Source organism: Doryrhamphus excisus, chromosome 4 (assembly GCF_030265055.1).
Source record: "Doryrhamphus excisus isolate RoL2022-K1 chromosome 4, RoL_Dexc_1.0, whole genome shotgun sequence".
Taxonomy (NCBI): Eukaryota; Metazoa; Chordata; class Actinopteri; order Syngnathiformes; family Syngnathidae; genus Doryrhamphus; species Doryrhamphus excisus.
Genome location: NC_080469.1, coordinates 12,919,263 through 12,937,158, shown reverse-complemented (window position 1 = coordinate 12,937,158; position 17,896 = coordinate 12,919,263). Strand labels below are relative to the sequence as shown.

At 40.8% G+C, this 17,896-nt stretch overlaps 1 protein-coding gene across 1 annotated transcript in view; it reads left to right on the top strand.

Annotated features, from left to right (window-relative positions):
* LOC131128017 (GDNF family receptor alpha-2-like) overlaps window positions 1-17,896 on the top strand; it is a 75,657-nt gene that overhangs the window by 31,864 nt on the left and 25,897 nt on the right. Inside the window, exon 4 of the mRNA XM_058070486.1 lies at window positions 10,737-11,115. Within this exon, the coding sequence (XP_057926469.1) occupies window positions 10,737-11,115 (379 nt within the window). The remainder of the gene's footprint in view (window positions 1-10,736; window positions 11,116-17,896) is intronic.

Below are 17,896 nucleotides of genomic sequence, written 5' to 3'. Positions count from 1 at the left end.
TGAAATGGATAAATGACTATTAAACATCACTTGTATACTCATTGTGGACTCCTGTTGACAACAAGGCAAGTTGCGGATTTCACATTTTATATAATAATAATAATACATTTTATTTGTATAGCACTTTTCAAGATACTCAAAGACACTTTACAGAAAAATGAAGTTGAATAAAGCAAGTAAACAGAATAGAAGACACACCAAAATACAGCATTCATTGGTTAGTACACAGTTAAAACATGAGTAAAAGCCGGGCGGGGCACAGCAGTCAGATATAAAAAGTTAGACATTAAAAACAGATTTAAAGAGGTGGGTTTTTAGTTGTTTTTTGAAACTGGGAAGGTCAGGGCAAGCACGGAGTGAATGGGGCAAAGAGTTCCAGAGGGTGGGGGCAGCGATGGAGAAGGCTCTGTCTCCCCAGGTTCGGAGAACGCAGGGACAATGACTATATGCTCACATGACCTTATTTACGTCAACGGCTACAATCACTGTTAATGTAAATTACACGGTACGACACGTCACACAGCCTTACAATATACAATTTTAACACTTTCAAATACAATTTACTTGGTTGGTCAGATCGCAAAAATGTCAGTCTACATCAGTCTACAATGGACATTCTGTACAAAATAAAATATGTGTAAAAGCTGTGGTTTTTGTAACTAAGCTGACAAGTGGCTACGTTTTCCTCTGGAACCGTTTTTCCAGCACATGCTGCTGTGGAGGGGCTGCATAGTAGCCGAGTGGTTCGCACGCAGGCCTCACAGCTAGGAGACCTGAGTTCGATTCCACCCTCGGCCATCTATGTATGGAGTTTGCATGTTCTCCCCGTGCATGTGTGGGTTTTTTCCAGGGACTCCGGTTTCCTCCCACATTCCAAAAACATGCTAGGTTAATTGGCGACTCCAAATTGTCCATAGGTATGAATGTGAGTGTGAATGGTTGTTTGTCTAAATGTGCCCTGTGATTGGCTGGCGACCAGTCCAGGGTGTACCCCGCCTCTTGCCCAAAGACAGCGAGGATAGGCTCCAGCACCCTTGTGAGGATAAGCGCTAGAAAATGAATGAATGAATGAATGCTGCTGTGGATGACACTTCTTACAAAGGCTAAATCCCTCTAAATTTGAATGATTGAAAAATATGAATCCTTGTTGAAGTACAATGTAGAGAACACCTTTAATGGTGAGGTTTTATCACCCCTTTTGCAACTTTAGTTGATTGATTTCTTTTTTCAGTGTGGTAAACCACAATAGATAAATACGTTCACTAAGGAGTTGTATCTTTCCGGGGTATTTGTGTGCATGCAGACTGAGCCCTGATGTGTTGTTGTTTCCTTGTTAATTAGAGAATAAACTGTTCATTCAATGCAACCATGTCAAAGCTGCAACCCACCATTAAACCAAAAGAAGAAGAAGATTCAACTGATTGCCGTCTGATTGTCCACACTTTGTCCGCACCAATGGGTGCTTTGTTTGGGGGCTCGATTCCATGGGATTGTACAGAGCAAATAGACCAGTTTGTGCAATGTTGTACAATAACCGAAATGGGGAAAATATATATGGGGAAAAGATATTTGTTGAAAACCGAGTCATCGTTTCCTTTGAAAACCGAGACTCCACTGTACAAGAACATGTAGATGCCGCCACATGTAGTATTGGCAGTCGTCTGTATGCTCTTTTTAGACCAGTGCTTCTCAAATGGTGGAGCCATGAGAGGTTGTGAACTTTCTGTAGTAATGCATTTATTTATGCTTGAACGATACAGCATCCATGGCAGTCGTGCTCGAATTCACCTTGACATGCTTTCTCAGCCATTAAGTTCACAGCGAAAATAGTATTATATGAGTACATTGGTGCCTCGTTTTGTGTGATTAATTGGTTCCAGGCCAACAATGAATGAATTGAATTTCCATGAATTAGGATTCAGTATGAAGTTGTAGTAAGAGCAACTATAACGCGCAGGCTACAGGATCAATGCATGGACACAAGAGATGGCCGCCACTTTCAACATAGCATTCTACCGAGCTAACTAGTTAGCCTCCAATTTGTTTATACTAAACTTAAGATAGGGGCTTTAATTTCGTAGACCAGAACCACCTACGCCGCTCCAACAGGGTGGCCAATTTCCTGAGCAGTCTGGCGATCTGGCGTGCTTCCAGCACAACCACGCAGTCCCAGCTTACTTGTTGCTTACACATGAACCATTCACACTCCTTTGGAAAACATGGAGGCTTCCTCATGAGATTTAAGTCTTGTGGAGGTCCACTTCTGGAGTTATTCCACACTCCCTCACTCCTGGATGACTTGGATGACTCCTTGGAGAACGCCTGGATTATGGCGGATCCAGCCTGTTGTTCCTGTATGACTGGACCCCAGCCTGCATCATTTGCCGCTTGAGACGGAGCTCCACAGACGCCTGGGCAGACGCGATGTGGATTTTGAATTCCTTCAGGCACTGTGCCGTAGCTCCCTGCGGGGTAGGGAGGATTTGACTCTCAGTCTGGGCCTTTTGAATGCTCCAATGCTAGCAAATAAAACATTCTTCCTGAATTATGTCTCTACATTGTGTAAACTATTGCTCACAGAGACATGGAGCCAAGCTGGTGATTCTCCTTCATTTTCACAACCTTTACCTCTCGAGTGCATACAGTATTTTAGCACACGCCTCAGACGTAGAGGCTTGGGAGGTGGAGGGTTAGCAACAGTGCACAAATCCTGCTTCATCTGCCGGCAGGAACCGACAGATTCATTTTCCAGCTTTGAGCTTAAGGAATTTGTAATGAGCTTTGATAGTCTGGTCTTGTGCGTTCTGGTGAACTGCCCACCAAAGTTTAGTAAAGACTGTATACAAGACTTCATGGACATCGTGACAAGTTTAACTTGGAGTTATGAACAGTTTGTCGGCTGATAGATTCATTAAATTTCACCGTTGTCGGACACACTGGACCTTGTGTTATGACCTCTTTTGTTTAGAAAGTTACTTAATTGACATTTCGGAAACATTTCTCAGATTGTTTTTCTGTCACATTTTCTTAGAAAGGTAGTCCGTGCATCTCTTCACGATAATTCTGTAGACTTCTGAAGCTTTGAACTGATCTGGGGTCAAGATGTCAAGATTCAGACGAACTGCTGTCTTGATTTAATAACACCTGCATCAAGGTTTTGGATGCAGTGGCCCTATGTGGATAGAAATGAGCTAAGCCTTTGACCGCCATGGCCAAATGAGACCACTGCTGAGCTCAGACATGCATGTAGATTTAGCTGAGCGACCACCTTAGGTCTAAGAAACAGCCCGGCTGCAGATCAGAGGACAGTCAAAGCTTCACAAAGCATTTTTTCTCTCAAATATTGTGTCAAACAAGGTACAAACCTCAGGTGCTTCTTAACACTTTGAACCATCTGATAAATCCTTATAACTCAAACAAGACAGTGCCCTCCTGTAGCTTTCTTACATTTTCCACAGACAAAATCTCCACTATTAGATTGAGTCTTCCTCCTTATGTTGTAGACCAGGGGTCTCAAACTCGCGGCCCACGGGCCAAATGTGGCCTGCAGGACACAAGTTTGAGGCCCCCGCCTTGATATGAAAGTTTAATGTTAGTGCAGCCCGCGCAAGTTTGATATGGATGCTGTATGGTATCATGTACCCAGAAAAAATTATTATGTTTGATTAATGTTCATGTTAAAGGTAAAATAACTATTATCCTTCCTATCCGTGTGGAAGTGGTAAGTTTTTGACTATTTAAGTTTAAAGGTCATAACTTGAAGGCTACCGTTTAGGTCGCTAGCGCTCTAGTTTGCGAGTTAGCATGTGTGTTTCATGATTTTGCAGTTGCGCAATATGTTGTAAATAAAAAAAAGTATAAATGTGATTATAGTTGTGTTTTGTCATGTCTACAGGGCTCTAATAATGCTTTGTTAATTTTAATCTGAAAAAATAATTTGTCTACCCACCAACTATATGTGGTTTCTTAAGTTTTTATTATTTGCCGTTTTATTATTATTATTATTATATTTATTTAGTACTGATTGATTGATTTCTTTATTCTTGATTTGTTCATTTATTTTTCATCTTATTTTGTGCAGAAAAAAAAAATTAAGATATTTGAGAACAGTGGAATGTTTTATCAGAGCTTTTATTGTAGAAAATCGGAACCAAAGCACTGAAAAAGTTTGTATATTTTTCTGTTTTTAATAAATGCGTTTTTTTTTGTTTTTTTTTTGTTTTTTTTTTTTGAAAACCTGATGCCTAGTGGCCCCCAGGTAAATTGAGTTTGAGACCCCTGTTGTAGACCCTTTGGCCATACTGTCGTAGCGTGTTTTCACCTTCTTCAAATGATGCATTCCACCCTGATTTTGAGTTGCTTCACAGTCCGAGTTTAAATAACAGCACAATAATGCCCTTTTAAACGTTTTTAATGACTTGATTTTAGCTTTTGGACTTAACAGCAGCTTTTGACACAGTAGACCACAGCATTCTAAACATTCTAACTTGCCTGGAGACATGCTTGGCATGTTTACAGCGCTGAAATTGTTTCAATCTTATTTGACAAACTGTAGTTTTTCTGTAAGCCTGGGCCAGTGCTTCTCCTCTTTGTCTCCCCTCAATTGTGGGGTCCCACAGCTATCAATTTTGGTGCCTGTCTTTTTCTTTTTATGCATACTTCCCTTGACCTCTGTTTTTAAAAAGAACAGTGTTTCTTTTCACTGCTTTTCAGAACACATTCACAACTATCTGCTTCTTATGTCAAGTGATGTCCAAGCTATCATGAAAACTTTTTAGAACTGTCTGTCGTTCGAGCTGTCACAGATGGGGCTAATTTCCTCAACGTAAACAAACGAATTATGGTACTTGGTCAAACAACAATGTTATTGGTCCTCTGTCCTCTTATTGCCATTTGACTGCAAGGAATCTTGGGGTCATTTTTAGTTGTGTCAAACAAATCAGTAAGGAAGTCCGAAAATGTTGGTTGGCCGACATTGGCCTAAAAATTAGATATTGGATCACATCAGTATCAGTGCTTCTTCTGGAAATTATGTCAATGTGCATCAAACTGCACAATGTTCCAGAGAGCAGTTATTGAATTATGATGGAATTATTGCCAAGTTTGGCCTTTGTAGTATAAATAAGCAATTTGATATCACTGTAAAGTGTCAACTTCTGCTCTTTGCTTAAATAGTGCTGACTACTAATGGGAAATAGGTATCGCTGCACGCACTTTCCAGGCACAAAGCAGCTGCACATTATGCCAAACAGGAAACAGAACAACAAAATAAGAGCACAGGCTATGATGCTATGATCAAACCTACCTCAGGAAGAATGACTCAAAGTCACACGTTTGCCTTTTGGCACTTTTTCTGTAACTTGTATTGCATATTTCAGTATTTGTCTTATTTGGCACAGTTTTATTTGTGAAATGCATACAATAAAGAAAGCATAATGTGTTCATTACACAGCATTAGTTGGAGGAAGGCTGCACGGTGGATTTAGTATTTCAGCTGAGACTTCTTGCCAAAAGAAAACAGTATCTGCTTTTGCTTTGACTACAGTAATTCTTTGCACACATAGAATATATAATATATAGAATGTGTCAGCTCGTCACCTGACAAACCAAGTGACATGAGCACATCACATGACCTGTTACTTTTAATGTTACTTCCTGTTTTGATCATTATGGTCCCACTTTGTTTGACTGAGCTGCTGCAGCATTGAAGTATTTTCAGCCGTCCTGCTTCCGTGTCCCTATAGGGTCCCCCCACTTATTTGCCTGCCTTTTCCTGTGTGCTGCATGTATAGAAAAAAGGCACAGACGGAGGAGGAAACTAGATACTGAATGTCCTGCATAGGTAAAATACTGCTATTTTTAAAAATAAGTTCTGATTGCTCCATTATGATCCTGTCGGGAGCATGTTCAAGCAAGTTCTCCACCACTTAATGAATGTTTTTTTTTTTGTGACGATAGCCTCCATTAATCATTCAGTGCATCCAGCTGCCTGTTCATTTATGCCGCCAGCCAAACACTTCTTCGGTAACGTTTGGTGCAACTGCCAGCAAGGTAAGTTAATGGGTATGTGTAGAGTGTCGTGATGAGAGCTGTTGATTGCATCACTGATGGCCTGGGTTAATTATTAGGAGCAAGAGTCGCACATCTTTCCTGAATTAGTCTGGATTAATTGAACGCTCTCTGCCATGCGTGTGCGTGTGTGTGTGTGCTTAAGTGGCAATCCTCTCATCACATCTCATGTCATGACAAACCATCTCCATGCTAAAAGCTTTTTTCCATTTTATATGTCTTTTATCATAGCTTATCAACTGCATGCCTCATGCACTATAGCAAAAATAAACCTTTAAAATGTACTTGGAAAATCAATTAGTAACACAATACTGTACTGCACTTTCCTCCTCCCATATGCAACCTTTGCTTCCTTCCTTTTTCCCCTCCTGCTGTTACAAGTGCATCCTGAGTATGTGTGTGTGTTTGTTTGTTAGCATCCCTGTAGCACTGCCAGGAAGTGAGCTTTGTGTCTTATATTCTCACCCCAGGACATCTTTTTGGCTCGAACACCAAGTTCAAGCTCAACTCCCCAGTCACTTTGGCTTGGCCACAACAATCTTTGTAGTTCATCCTTCTCTTCACGGACCCCCAGTGGCTAACATTAGAGCCTGCAGATGGTCAGTGGAGATTTAGGAGCTGCAATCCATCAATATAACTGGACAGCCCTGGAAACCTCTTCTCCAGCTGGACCCCCATCTCCTCTGGGCATGCCTCAGTCAGGCTTCAGCTTTTCCTCAGCCTCTTCAATACCACTTTTTGAAACTCATTGTAATTACTAGGGGTGTCACAAGACAGTTCACCAGTTGAGATGATACATGAAATTGAGTCTGCATGGACAAGATGAGATTTCAACAAGCACAATGAAAATTATATGACTGGATTAATTTAATTGATTTAAAAAAACAATGCAGGTGCATTTGGAAATGTTTACTCCCACTCCATCCTTTTTCTATACTGCTTATCCTTACATTGGTCAATGGCAATATATGGAGGCCGGCAAAATATTCAGTTGTTCATTTATTGTGTGATTGATTGAAGTATTTTTTCTGAATGAGAAAGCCCACAGACAGTTGGGGTTTCCGCATGCCCGATGGCGGGCTGTGGGTGGAATAAATTAAAATGAACTCAAAGAAAATACAGTTTGAGTAGGTGCAGATTCTGCAAAATCTAAAAAGTTTTCTGTGCCGGTTATTGTGTGTAGCTGCTCTATAGGAAACCACAACTCAATACAAAGTGTGGGAAATTAGGTCCCCTTTAAAGCTTTTTTTTCTAAAGTAAAATCTTAATTTCAATTCATTCAATCCCAACATTAGGTAGAAATGTAAAAAAAAAAAAAAGAAGCAGAATGGAAGGATGGATAGTTGGAACAGAACAGCAGCAGTGCCTGGGGCTCCAAGCTAATGCCTGCAGTTTCAACAACAAAAATTGACAGTAACAAAATAGAAGTATAACTGCAGCCTACTGATTCCTGTTGGGAAATACGAGCATTTGAAAGACGCCTAGTGACAAGTCAGACCAGCAACTGAAAACACAGCAGAAATCTATACAGAAATGTCTTAAAGGCAAGGTCAACACTGGAAGATATTCAGAATCAGCTCTGTGTGCCATGTACAGTATATTACCACACTAGGATTTTGACTCTGTGTTACAATGTAGCCTACTACAGTAGTCAATAAATGTTACAGATAAAGAAGGAGAATATTACTATACATATTTTCTTAGAGATCATGACAATTATGGTATTGCAATGTTACAGGGCTGCACTGCCTACGAGTGGTTAGCACGCAGGCCTCACAGCTAGGAAACCCGAGCTCAATTCCACCCTCGGCCATCTCTGTGTGGAGTTTGCATGTTCTCCCCGTGCATGCGTGGGTTTTCTGCGGGTACTCCGGTTTCCTCCCACATTCCAAAAACATGCTAGGTTAATTGGCGACTCCAAATTGTCCATAGGTATGAATGTGAGTGTGAATGGTTGTTTGTCTATATGTGCCCTGTGACTGGCTGGCGACCAGTCCAGGGTGTACCCCGCCTCTCGCCCTCATGAGGATAAGCGGTAGAAAACGAATGAATGAATGAACAATGTTACAGGTTGGACCTCTTTTTAACTTAAAAAACCCTTCCGCTTTTATCCCCATTGAGAAAGATGGTTTACTCTGTTTCATTTTTGCAACTACCTGTACTTATTGTGAGCGCCCAACCAAACTGACATCAGCGTAAATATTGTATATTATTTTTCATAGTAACCACGCATATCTCCAAATTCCTTATGCATTTACATTAAATGCAGTTATTCACAACTTATTCCAACTTACTTAAGCGTTTTTCCAGTAGATCCAGAAAAATATGGCCTATTTTCTGTGTGTATGCATGTATTTACTACCATTATGACCATTATAAGACAACCATTAGGGTGACTTACATGTATTTGTCTAAAGAACGGATAAAAAATGGTCTCTGCGTTCTACAGAGTATTTTAAACTAATTGGGCCTGATTTAAAATGTGCATCTGTAGGAGAACCTAGTATGTACTGTAAATATAAGTGTTTTTGTTATAAAAAATGAATTATAATTGTTATCTCACTTCACAATTGTGTGCAAAATGACAGCATAGCAGCAACAGCTTAACAGCAAAGTATAAAAATGCTTTCCGCATTTGGATTATTTATTTATTTTTACTAAATTCATGTGAGAACAGGGGAAAAAATTCTGCTTGCTCCTGTCAGGGAGATCTGACCCAAAATACAATATGATCCCTTTGGCTCATAGCCTACAGCTAGGCCTAGTGTCACTGAGAAAGTACATTAGGTTTTTGTTTAATCCTCTTCACCTCCAAACAGATAATAAATGGGTGCAAATATGACCTTCTTGAGAGAGAAATATATTTCCTCTTCCCTCTTGGCAAGGGTGCAGATAAACATACTTTACAGTTGTTCATGGAATGATATACAAAAGTGTCATTGTATGTTTGAGCTAAAATAATGAATATTTTTGTGGTTTGGGAAGGAAGAATGGAAGAATGAATTATCATCAAGCACATACAGCAACATGTCTCTTATCTCCCATTCTTAGTTTTCTACAGAGGACCTGCTCCATTTAACCTTGGTACATCTAAATGAAAGCTCTCGTTAATGGAAAGAAAGATTTACTACACTTCCTTCTGTCTGTGATGAAATGCTGAGATTCCCCTTCTGCTGTTTCTCCAGAACAGAGGGGTGTAGCTTTTATCAGACAGGGATCGGAAAAACACCAAATAATTAATTTCAAAGGTCTTCTTATTTGTCCTTCCCACTTGTGTTCTACGTAACCCCATTTGCAGGATTGATATTGTGCGATACACCGCTTGGAAACAATATGGCGTCCGTGGCACACCCCTCCAAAACAAATGGTCTTCTTCCTGTTCCAGGCTGTCCGATAGACACAGTGTGAGATTGGTTCTGTTGAATAAGAGATGAATCTCTCTGGGTGTCACCATGCCGCCATGACCTCTGAAATATCATTATCTACAAGGAAGGGGGGTTCAATCCTCTAATATTGCTGGAATACAAGTAAATGGGGTACAAAAGGTGTAGCAGTTTTTCCCTTGCCCTGCGGTTGATGCTGTATCTCAGCACACCTAATGGCATCGCCTGTTATCCACAAACATTAGGGTTAATTGCAGTGTGTTGGCCTGTGAGTACACTCCAACTCAACTAGAGAGGCACACATTAGAGTGCAAACCTCCATCAAAGTGGAAATACTGCATATGAATACAAGAGAGATCAGGCTAGGAATGGTTTAAAACAGATGTTGTTAGTCATTTTGTGCACAATTATATGATTGACACTTGTGGCCGGGGGGATGTGGTCCTGGGTGTAGGTATTCCGTGTTACATCCTTTTAAGCTCCTGAAATTAATTACAAATTTAGTCCAGAAAGGTGTGACTGGCCGGACAACAAGTTACAATGTAGTGTGCTTTGAAAAAGAATACCCTTTATGCTCAATAACTTTGGAATGGGGGTCAAGAGTGCTGAATGTCACACTAAAAATCTGGACAGTGACCAGCATAGACCTATATATAGACTCATATACAGATGAAATCAATATTTCAGTATCAGAGCCTCTCCGGCGATGCAAAGAGACAAGCTTTGATGATATTGGTGGCAAGCGACACTTCCAATGAACCGTGTTGAACACAGCCACCAGGATCAGTGTTAGGTTTGTTGATCGTACTTTGCGACTGAGCCTCTTGTGATCTATATCAGATTGATGATGTTGACCCAGTGTCGATGTGTATCTGCTGGTTATTATTGTATTTGTGGGTAGGTTTTGTTTGTTCACAGATGTTTTGGGAGGGGAACAAACTTAATCAAGCTTGCGAGTAAGTGTGAATCAATCCTGGGTAACACTGAGGTCCGGAGTTTAGTACTGTTGTTCCACAGACATGAAGTCTCAGGGCCCAGGTCATTGCTTATGGATTTGAGTCGGGTTTTTCAAGTACTTCAGCTCCCTTCCTTCGGTGTATGATGGATCAGAATTTGAATGGTCTGTCTCTGTGTCAGTCCAGGCTGAACCACATGTATTCGATACAAGATAAGCATTACAGCATTACAACATTGGTTGTGCAGTGGTTTACATAGCTGAAAAAGACAAGTGCTATAGAAAATGAATGGTCTCTACAATGATACTAAAACTCTCTTTCTAATTAGGGATGCTCACAGTGGCCCCAAAAGGATTCCAGTGTGCCGACGCTGAGAGAACCTGCAATCCCTGCCTGGATGCGGCCAAAGCCTGCAATCTGAACAGCACCTGCAAAAGGCACCGCTCTGCTTACATCGCCACCTGCAGCAAGGAGGACCCCAACAAAGGGGAAACCTGTAGCAAGAAGCGCTGCCACAAAGCGCTCAGGCTATTCCTGGACCGTGTGCCCACTGAGTTCAGCCACCGCCTGCTCTTCTGCCCCTGTCAGACCGAGGGCTGCGCCGAGCGTCGACGCCAGACCATCGTACCCGATTGCTCCTACAAAGAAAAAGATAAACCCAACTGTCTGGAGCTGAGGAAGGTCTGCCGCCAGGACTCGCTCTGCAGGTGTGTGGAGTTGGGGAGGGGATATTTGTCAATAAGATCAGGGTTTGAGTTGGAGCAACAATGAAGGCAATAGATGATCCATTTCTGGTGGTAGCGAATATGTGACCAAGATTCATTCATTCATTCATTCATTTTCTACCGCTTTTCCTCACGAGGGTCGCGGGGGGTGCTGGAGCCTATCCCAGCTGTCTTCGGGCGAGAGACGGGGTACACCCTGGACTGGTCGCCAGCCAATCACAGGGCACATATAGACAAACAACCATTCACACTCACATTCATACCTATGGACAATTTGGAGTCACCAATTAACCTAGCATGTTTTTGGAATGTGGGAGGAAACCGGAGTACCCGGAGAAAACCCACGCATGCACGGGGAGAACATGCAAACTCCACACAGAGATGGCCGAGGGTGGAATTGAACCCTGGTCTCCTCGCTGTGAGGTGACCAAGATTTTGATACAAAAACTTACAAAGTAGTATTAAATACAGCATACTAGGAAGCACACCATGAAGCCTGCTGAAAACAGACCACTTAGGTCAGGGGTGTCCAATCTTTTCCCAGTGAGGGCCACATACTGAAAAATAAAAGGATGCTTTTATATTTGTAATTTATGAACTTGCTCCTTGATAGTAATTATCTTAATTTGAAGCAATTTTAGTTTACTTTTTTCTTCGTCAAGTTTTCTAATAATGTCATCACAATTTTAGGGAAGCCGTAGCCGTTCAAAGCAGGATGATGATGTAAATGACTAAGTTGGTGAGACAATGCTCAATTAAGCAGAAAAAAATCATTAGTGGATTACTTTGACTCCGTTGGCGACTCTGTTGGATCCAGACTGCCGCATTCAATTCATACCTACCCAGCCGTGACATGTCTGCTTGTGTTGGAGCTGCTGAGAACAGGTGAAAAACATTGCTTGTGCTGTTTGCCAAATCAAGTGGAAAGATCTTCACACTCTCCACAGCTCTATGTGTGTGTATACGTGTGTGGGGTCCTTCAAGTATAGCCTATTCATTAGTCTAATAGCACAAAAACTGTGAGACATTTGAATAATTTGAAACATTTAAAAGCTCATTTGAGAAGCTAATGGAGTTCGACCGAGCGCTAGACCCTTGAACGTCCACCACTAAAAATAAAAAAAAAAACATTAATGGCTTATTTCCATTTTCCCCCGTGACAGATGATTAGGCAACTGATACAACTCTTAGTGACATGTCTCTATAGCATTTACTTTTTACATGGTAAATACACAATTTCTCCAACTTCTGATGAACGTACAAGCCTAGTGTTCTCACAAGAATTTAGGAGAGAAAGTGCAAAAACTGGAGTCTGTGCCAGAGGTAGCGAGTACACATTTAAGCAACCATTATATTAAAGTCTTCTCAAGGGTCAAAATAATATAGACATGAAATACATGGAACTTAGAGCAGTCAGTGTGCAACTTAAAGAAGTGTAGCTTTACGATACACTCTTCAGCTCTTTGTGGGTTACAACCACAAAAGTACCGCAATGTTTTTATTAGGGATTATTTGAGATAACATTAGTAACATTAGTGATTAGTGTGTCTGAATGTGTCTTATAAATGTTTTATATTATATAATTTTCTATATCGCTTATCCTCACTAGGGTTGTGGGGATATGCTGGAGCCTATATATTATATATTTGATAATGCTTAATTTAGGCAAAATATGCATATATGCCTAATAACAGGCCGTAATCAACCACATCCATTCATTCATTTTTGTACCGCTTATCCTCACGAGGGTCGTGTGTATGCTGGAGCCTATCCCAGTTGTCTTCAGGCGAGAGGCGGGGTACACCCTGGACTGGTAGCCAGCCAATCACAGGGCACATATAGACAAACAACCATTCACACTCACATTCATGCCTATGGACAATTTGCAGTCACCAATTAACCTAGCATGTTTTTGGAATGTGGGAGGAAACCGGAGTACCCGGAGAAAACCTACACACGCACGGGGAGAACATGCAAACTCCACACAGAGATGGGTGAAGAATCGAACTCCGGTCTCCTCGCTGTGAGGCCTACGCACAAACCACTCTGTCACAAAGCAGCATAATTTATTAAATATATATTTTTAAAACTGTGATAGATTGAAGCTGCGAAGTGACGAGAGACAACTGTATTACCACTGAAAACAAAAAAAAAATGTTTTGAATATACCACCACATTTTCAGCAGCATTTTTGCACAAAAGCCAACTAAATTCCAGAACAGGCTTAAGTAAATGTTTATTTGCTGTAGTTACAACAACCAATTCATCACAGTTGAACAAATTTGCCTTAATTTCTTTTGCACCTAATTGGATTATACTGGAACACAATCTATGTGTAATTACATTTTGCCACTTTTTTCAAGCTTTGTTTACCCTCCCACTTGACGTGCAAGTGATGTTAGAAATCTAACAAGATTTTCACATTGCACATTTTTATCAGAGTTGAGGACTTATGTTCAAATTACCACGCATATCTTCTCCTGCAGCGATAAGCCACATTCTCACCACTGCGCTGAACCCATCCAAAGCAGCTCAACTCCTCTTCTCCAATTTATGATTGTCTTGATAATTACCTGCTTGCCCGCATTGTGTAATCTGTTTTCAGACCGAGATTATTTCTTTGACCCGATGGCCCTCAGGTGTCAGGAGTTCACCTGCGTATTGAGAGAGATGTAATAGAACATAAAAGCTCATTATCTGTGGCCACGCAATGGCACACAAAGGTCAACAGCTCGATGGGTACGTAGCTGCACATAATTGTACGCTATCCACACACACACACACACACACATACTTTGCACTCCTAAACACATACTCAGCTAGTGTGGGCTGTCATTGGTCAATGGCACACTGTGATCACCTATATAAAGTCTCTTTATGTGATGTCAGACATGATCACAAGAAACATATTTTCACAAAAAAAACATCAGGAGATCTGATTTTTCTCTAATTCTATTTCATTGGATCATTTATTGACGCAGCAGCATCAAGCTTAATCTGTGCTGCACCTTCAATATGTTCTACAAGGAAATCGAATTTCATCTCATTTGTCATGCTAATGAAGACACCGTTTGATGCATTACCATTTTATTTTGTGGCTCCATGCATAGAAACCCTGCAGAGATACACTTTCAAAATCAGAGACAAGCTTTCCCCTAAACTTTTTTTTAAAAAGTAAACTCTCAATACAGAAAAAACGCTTGGGGATTTTTTTTGGGGGGGGGGGGGCTCCCCCCGAGAGATGTGTTGATTAAAGTGAGGGATGATCATTCAATGACAGACCTGTCTCCCCTCAGGGATATCTACCTTCAAACAGGATATGTAGCTCGCTCCAATTCAGCTTCCTCCATTCGAAATGCAGTGGTAGCGTCAGAGAGGAGGGGGGCCGGGCATGGTGGAAAAATGAGAAATGTAGCAATAATGTGTCAGAGAGAGAACGGGAAGAGGGGAAGAATGAGGGAGGGGTCCCACAGGATCGATAAACGGGGTTGGGTTAGAGGTCCCCGGTATGTTCACACAGCTATGGATCTCGGCAGCTGATGTTGAGATGAAGAACAAGTAGCAGGAGGACAACACGAAACAAGAGGGGAAATTCATATACAGTCATAAACAGTATATACGTATATACTGTATATTTTTAAAATATGCAGCCCCAATATAAACACACATGGACTACAGATATGGCATTTAAAAGAGGTTCCACAGTATTTAAGGTTCTGCTCCAGCTACAAGACTTAAAAAACAAACTGAGCTAAAGCAGATTTGAATGCGGATTTGTCTTGGTGTACCACTGTGCCGCCCTGATTACAACTACAAGGCAAAAGTAAAAATGTCCCCTTGCATCAGCGGTTTCTCTCTGCAGTACTGTATAACAATACTTTGTGCCGCAATGATGTCACAATCACATTGTTTCCAGGTAGATCCCACAGCTCTAGCAAACAAATAGATATTTGAGTAGATTTCAAACATATAATATTGGCTGTGATTTTTAGTGGTGGCATTGTGCACAAAGATTTCATTCTCTTGCTGCTCTCTGCGGAGGCAATTGTTGATTTTCCGTGGAGATCTGGGGACTGGATGGCGAGCATGCGTTAAATGGAGCAGCACTCATTTCTTACACTCGCTTGTACTTCTGCCGCAGTTTGTTATGATGTTATTTTGTCCCATAATCCTGCACAAACTAAAAACAACAACATAAGTTTATTTTCTCACTTTCAACCATCCAATGGATCCTTTGAGGATGCCTGGGTCCAACAGTGACAGCAGGCCGGATTTGGATGTCCTTCTGTAGCCAGTGAAGAGCATGTACTATTTATGTGTGTAGAGTACATGGATGCGTTTAACTACAGAAGCTCCCAGTCCATTTCCATGTCAATTGACGCTGGACCAGCCCAATGAAGCCCGTAAACCAAGGAGCATTGAGCTGTGCATGTGAAGTGTATTGATTGTCTGTAGGATCAATGCAACACTTCTATCTTTGATTTATATCCCCAATCCCGGCCTTCACTGGTCGAGTGTTTTGGCTACTGGTTTTCAGTAGAGTGCTTAGTGACAATCGATCACAGAATAGGTACACAAACACAGTGCGCCTTGTTTTTCTGACTGTCCCAGCATCGTGAGGAAAGGGAAATACAGTAGGGGCGATAAGGAGAGTGAATGATCCAGATAATTACTGGTACACTACTGTGCAGCCTCTACGCCATTATTTTACACTAAATCTACTGTCTTTCCAGTATACCTCAAATCTTTTTCTCAAGGAAAAAGTGGGATTTAGCTTGGATTGCAAGAGCCTGAAGCAATCTAGTCTCGAGCAATAATGAGAACCTGGACTAACATTACCAGGATGTCCACTGATATGGAAGTTTGGACAGGAGCCACGGCTGCAAAATGCAAGTTTATTTATTTTATGTACATAACATGTCTCTTTAGCAAAGGTTAAGACACTGTCTCAACCCACACAACACACTTCTGGCCTTCAATTATTCAGCATACATTTAAGCAAGTAGCTATTTTTCTTGGTGTTTGGTATGTTATTGAATCATTCTAAACTGAATCTCAACACTATGTCAGAAATCGTTACAGTGTAGTGTTTTTTTGGTGTTGAATTCCCTTCAACTTGAATAAATAATGAAACAAGAAAAAAGGATAGTGTCCCCTTGGTTACAAATACTATCTTAAAGGAAGTGTGAAGTGTGTACTCATCTACTGACCTTTCCCTCTTCGTACAAATAGAATTTTTCAGGTATCAGACCTTTGCTGTGGCTCCACACTTAACCTGCTAGGTGCACATGAGTGTAGCAAACACGTTAAAGGGTCAGGAGTTCTAAGTGAAGCGAGAACATTTTACCCTTTTAAGCGCCAAAGCATTGAGCATTGTTGAATATTGAATTAAACAACTCATTTCAGCAAATAATAGTTAATACTTCACACCAAGAGATGGCGGACATCTGTAACTTTAAACTACATTTGTGGGTGTGGTTTTATGCAAAGTGTATGCGGTAATAGACTTTCAACTAGAGCAGTGGTCTCAAACACGCGGCCCGCGGGCCAAATGTGTCCCGCAGGACGCTAGTTTAGGCCCCCGCCTTGATATGAAAGTTTAAAATATATGAAAGTTAGTGCAGGCCGCGCAAGTTTGATATGGATGCTGTATGGTATCATGTACCCAGAAAAAATTATTACGTTTGATTAATGTTCATGTTAAAGGTTAAATAACTGTTAATAGTTATCCTCCCTATCCGTGTGGAAGTGGTAAGTTTTTGGCTATTTAAGTTTAAAGGAAATAACTTGAAGGCTACCGTTTAGGTCGCTAGCTCTCTAGTTTGCGAGTTAGCATGTGTCTCAAGACCCTGCAGTTGCGCAATATGTTGTAAATAAAAAAAGTATAAATGTGACTATAGTCGTGTTTTGTCATGTCTACAGGGCTCTAATAATGCTTTGTTCATTTTAATCTGAAGAAAATAATTTGTCTACCCACCAACTATATGTGGTTTCTTAAGTTTTTATTATTTGCCGTTTTATTATTATTTTTATTATATTTATTTATTACTGATCGATTGATTTTCTTTATTGATTTTTCTTCTTGATTTGTTCATTTATTTTTCATCTTATTTTGTGCAGAAAAATTTAAAAATTAAGATATTTGAGAACAGTGGAATGTTTTATCAGAGCTTTTATTGTAGAAAATCGGAACCAAAGCACTGAAAAAGTTTGTATATTTTTTTGTTTTTAATAAATGCGTTTTTTTGGGGGGGAAAACCTGATGCGGCCCAGCCTTGCCCAGACCCTAGCTCCAGTGGCCCCCAAGTAAATTGAGTTTGAGACCCCTGAACTAGAGTGTACTAGCTGCAGTGAGCAGCATATACTGTACTTTCACTCTGGCATTTCTAAAACGTATTTGGGTATGTTAGGAGGGGATATGGTGTGTTGTCAAAGCGCTGCTAATCGTGAGGGGGGTAGCGCTAATGTAAAAATAAAAATTGGTCGTCGTATCCGTGGGAGAGTAATGGTATGCAATACCGCTAGATTTGGTATCAATCCGATACCAAGTAAATACAGGGCCAGTATCGCTGACATGGATACTTTTTAAAAATGAAGGTGGATGCATCATCAATCTGAATCGATCAAAATCTGAATTAATCTGAATCAGTTAAAATTCAGGAAATCATTTGGGCAGAGTCTCGGCCTGGCTGGTAGTGTTGGGCAGTGTTTGGTTGCCTATCACTATCCTAACACTATGGATGGATGGATAGATAGATGGCGC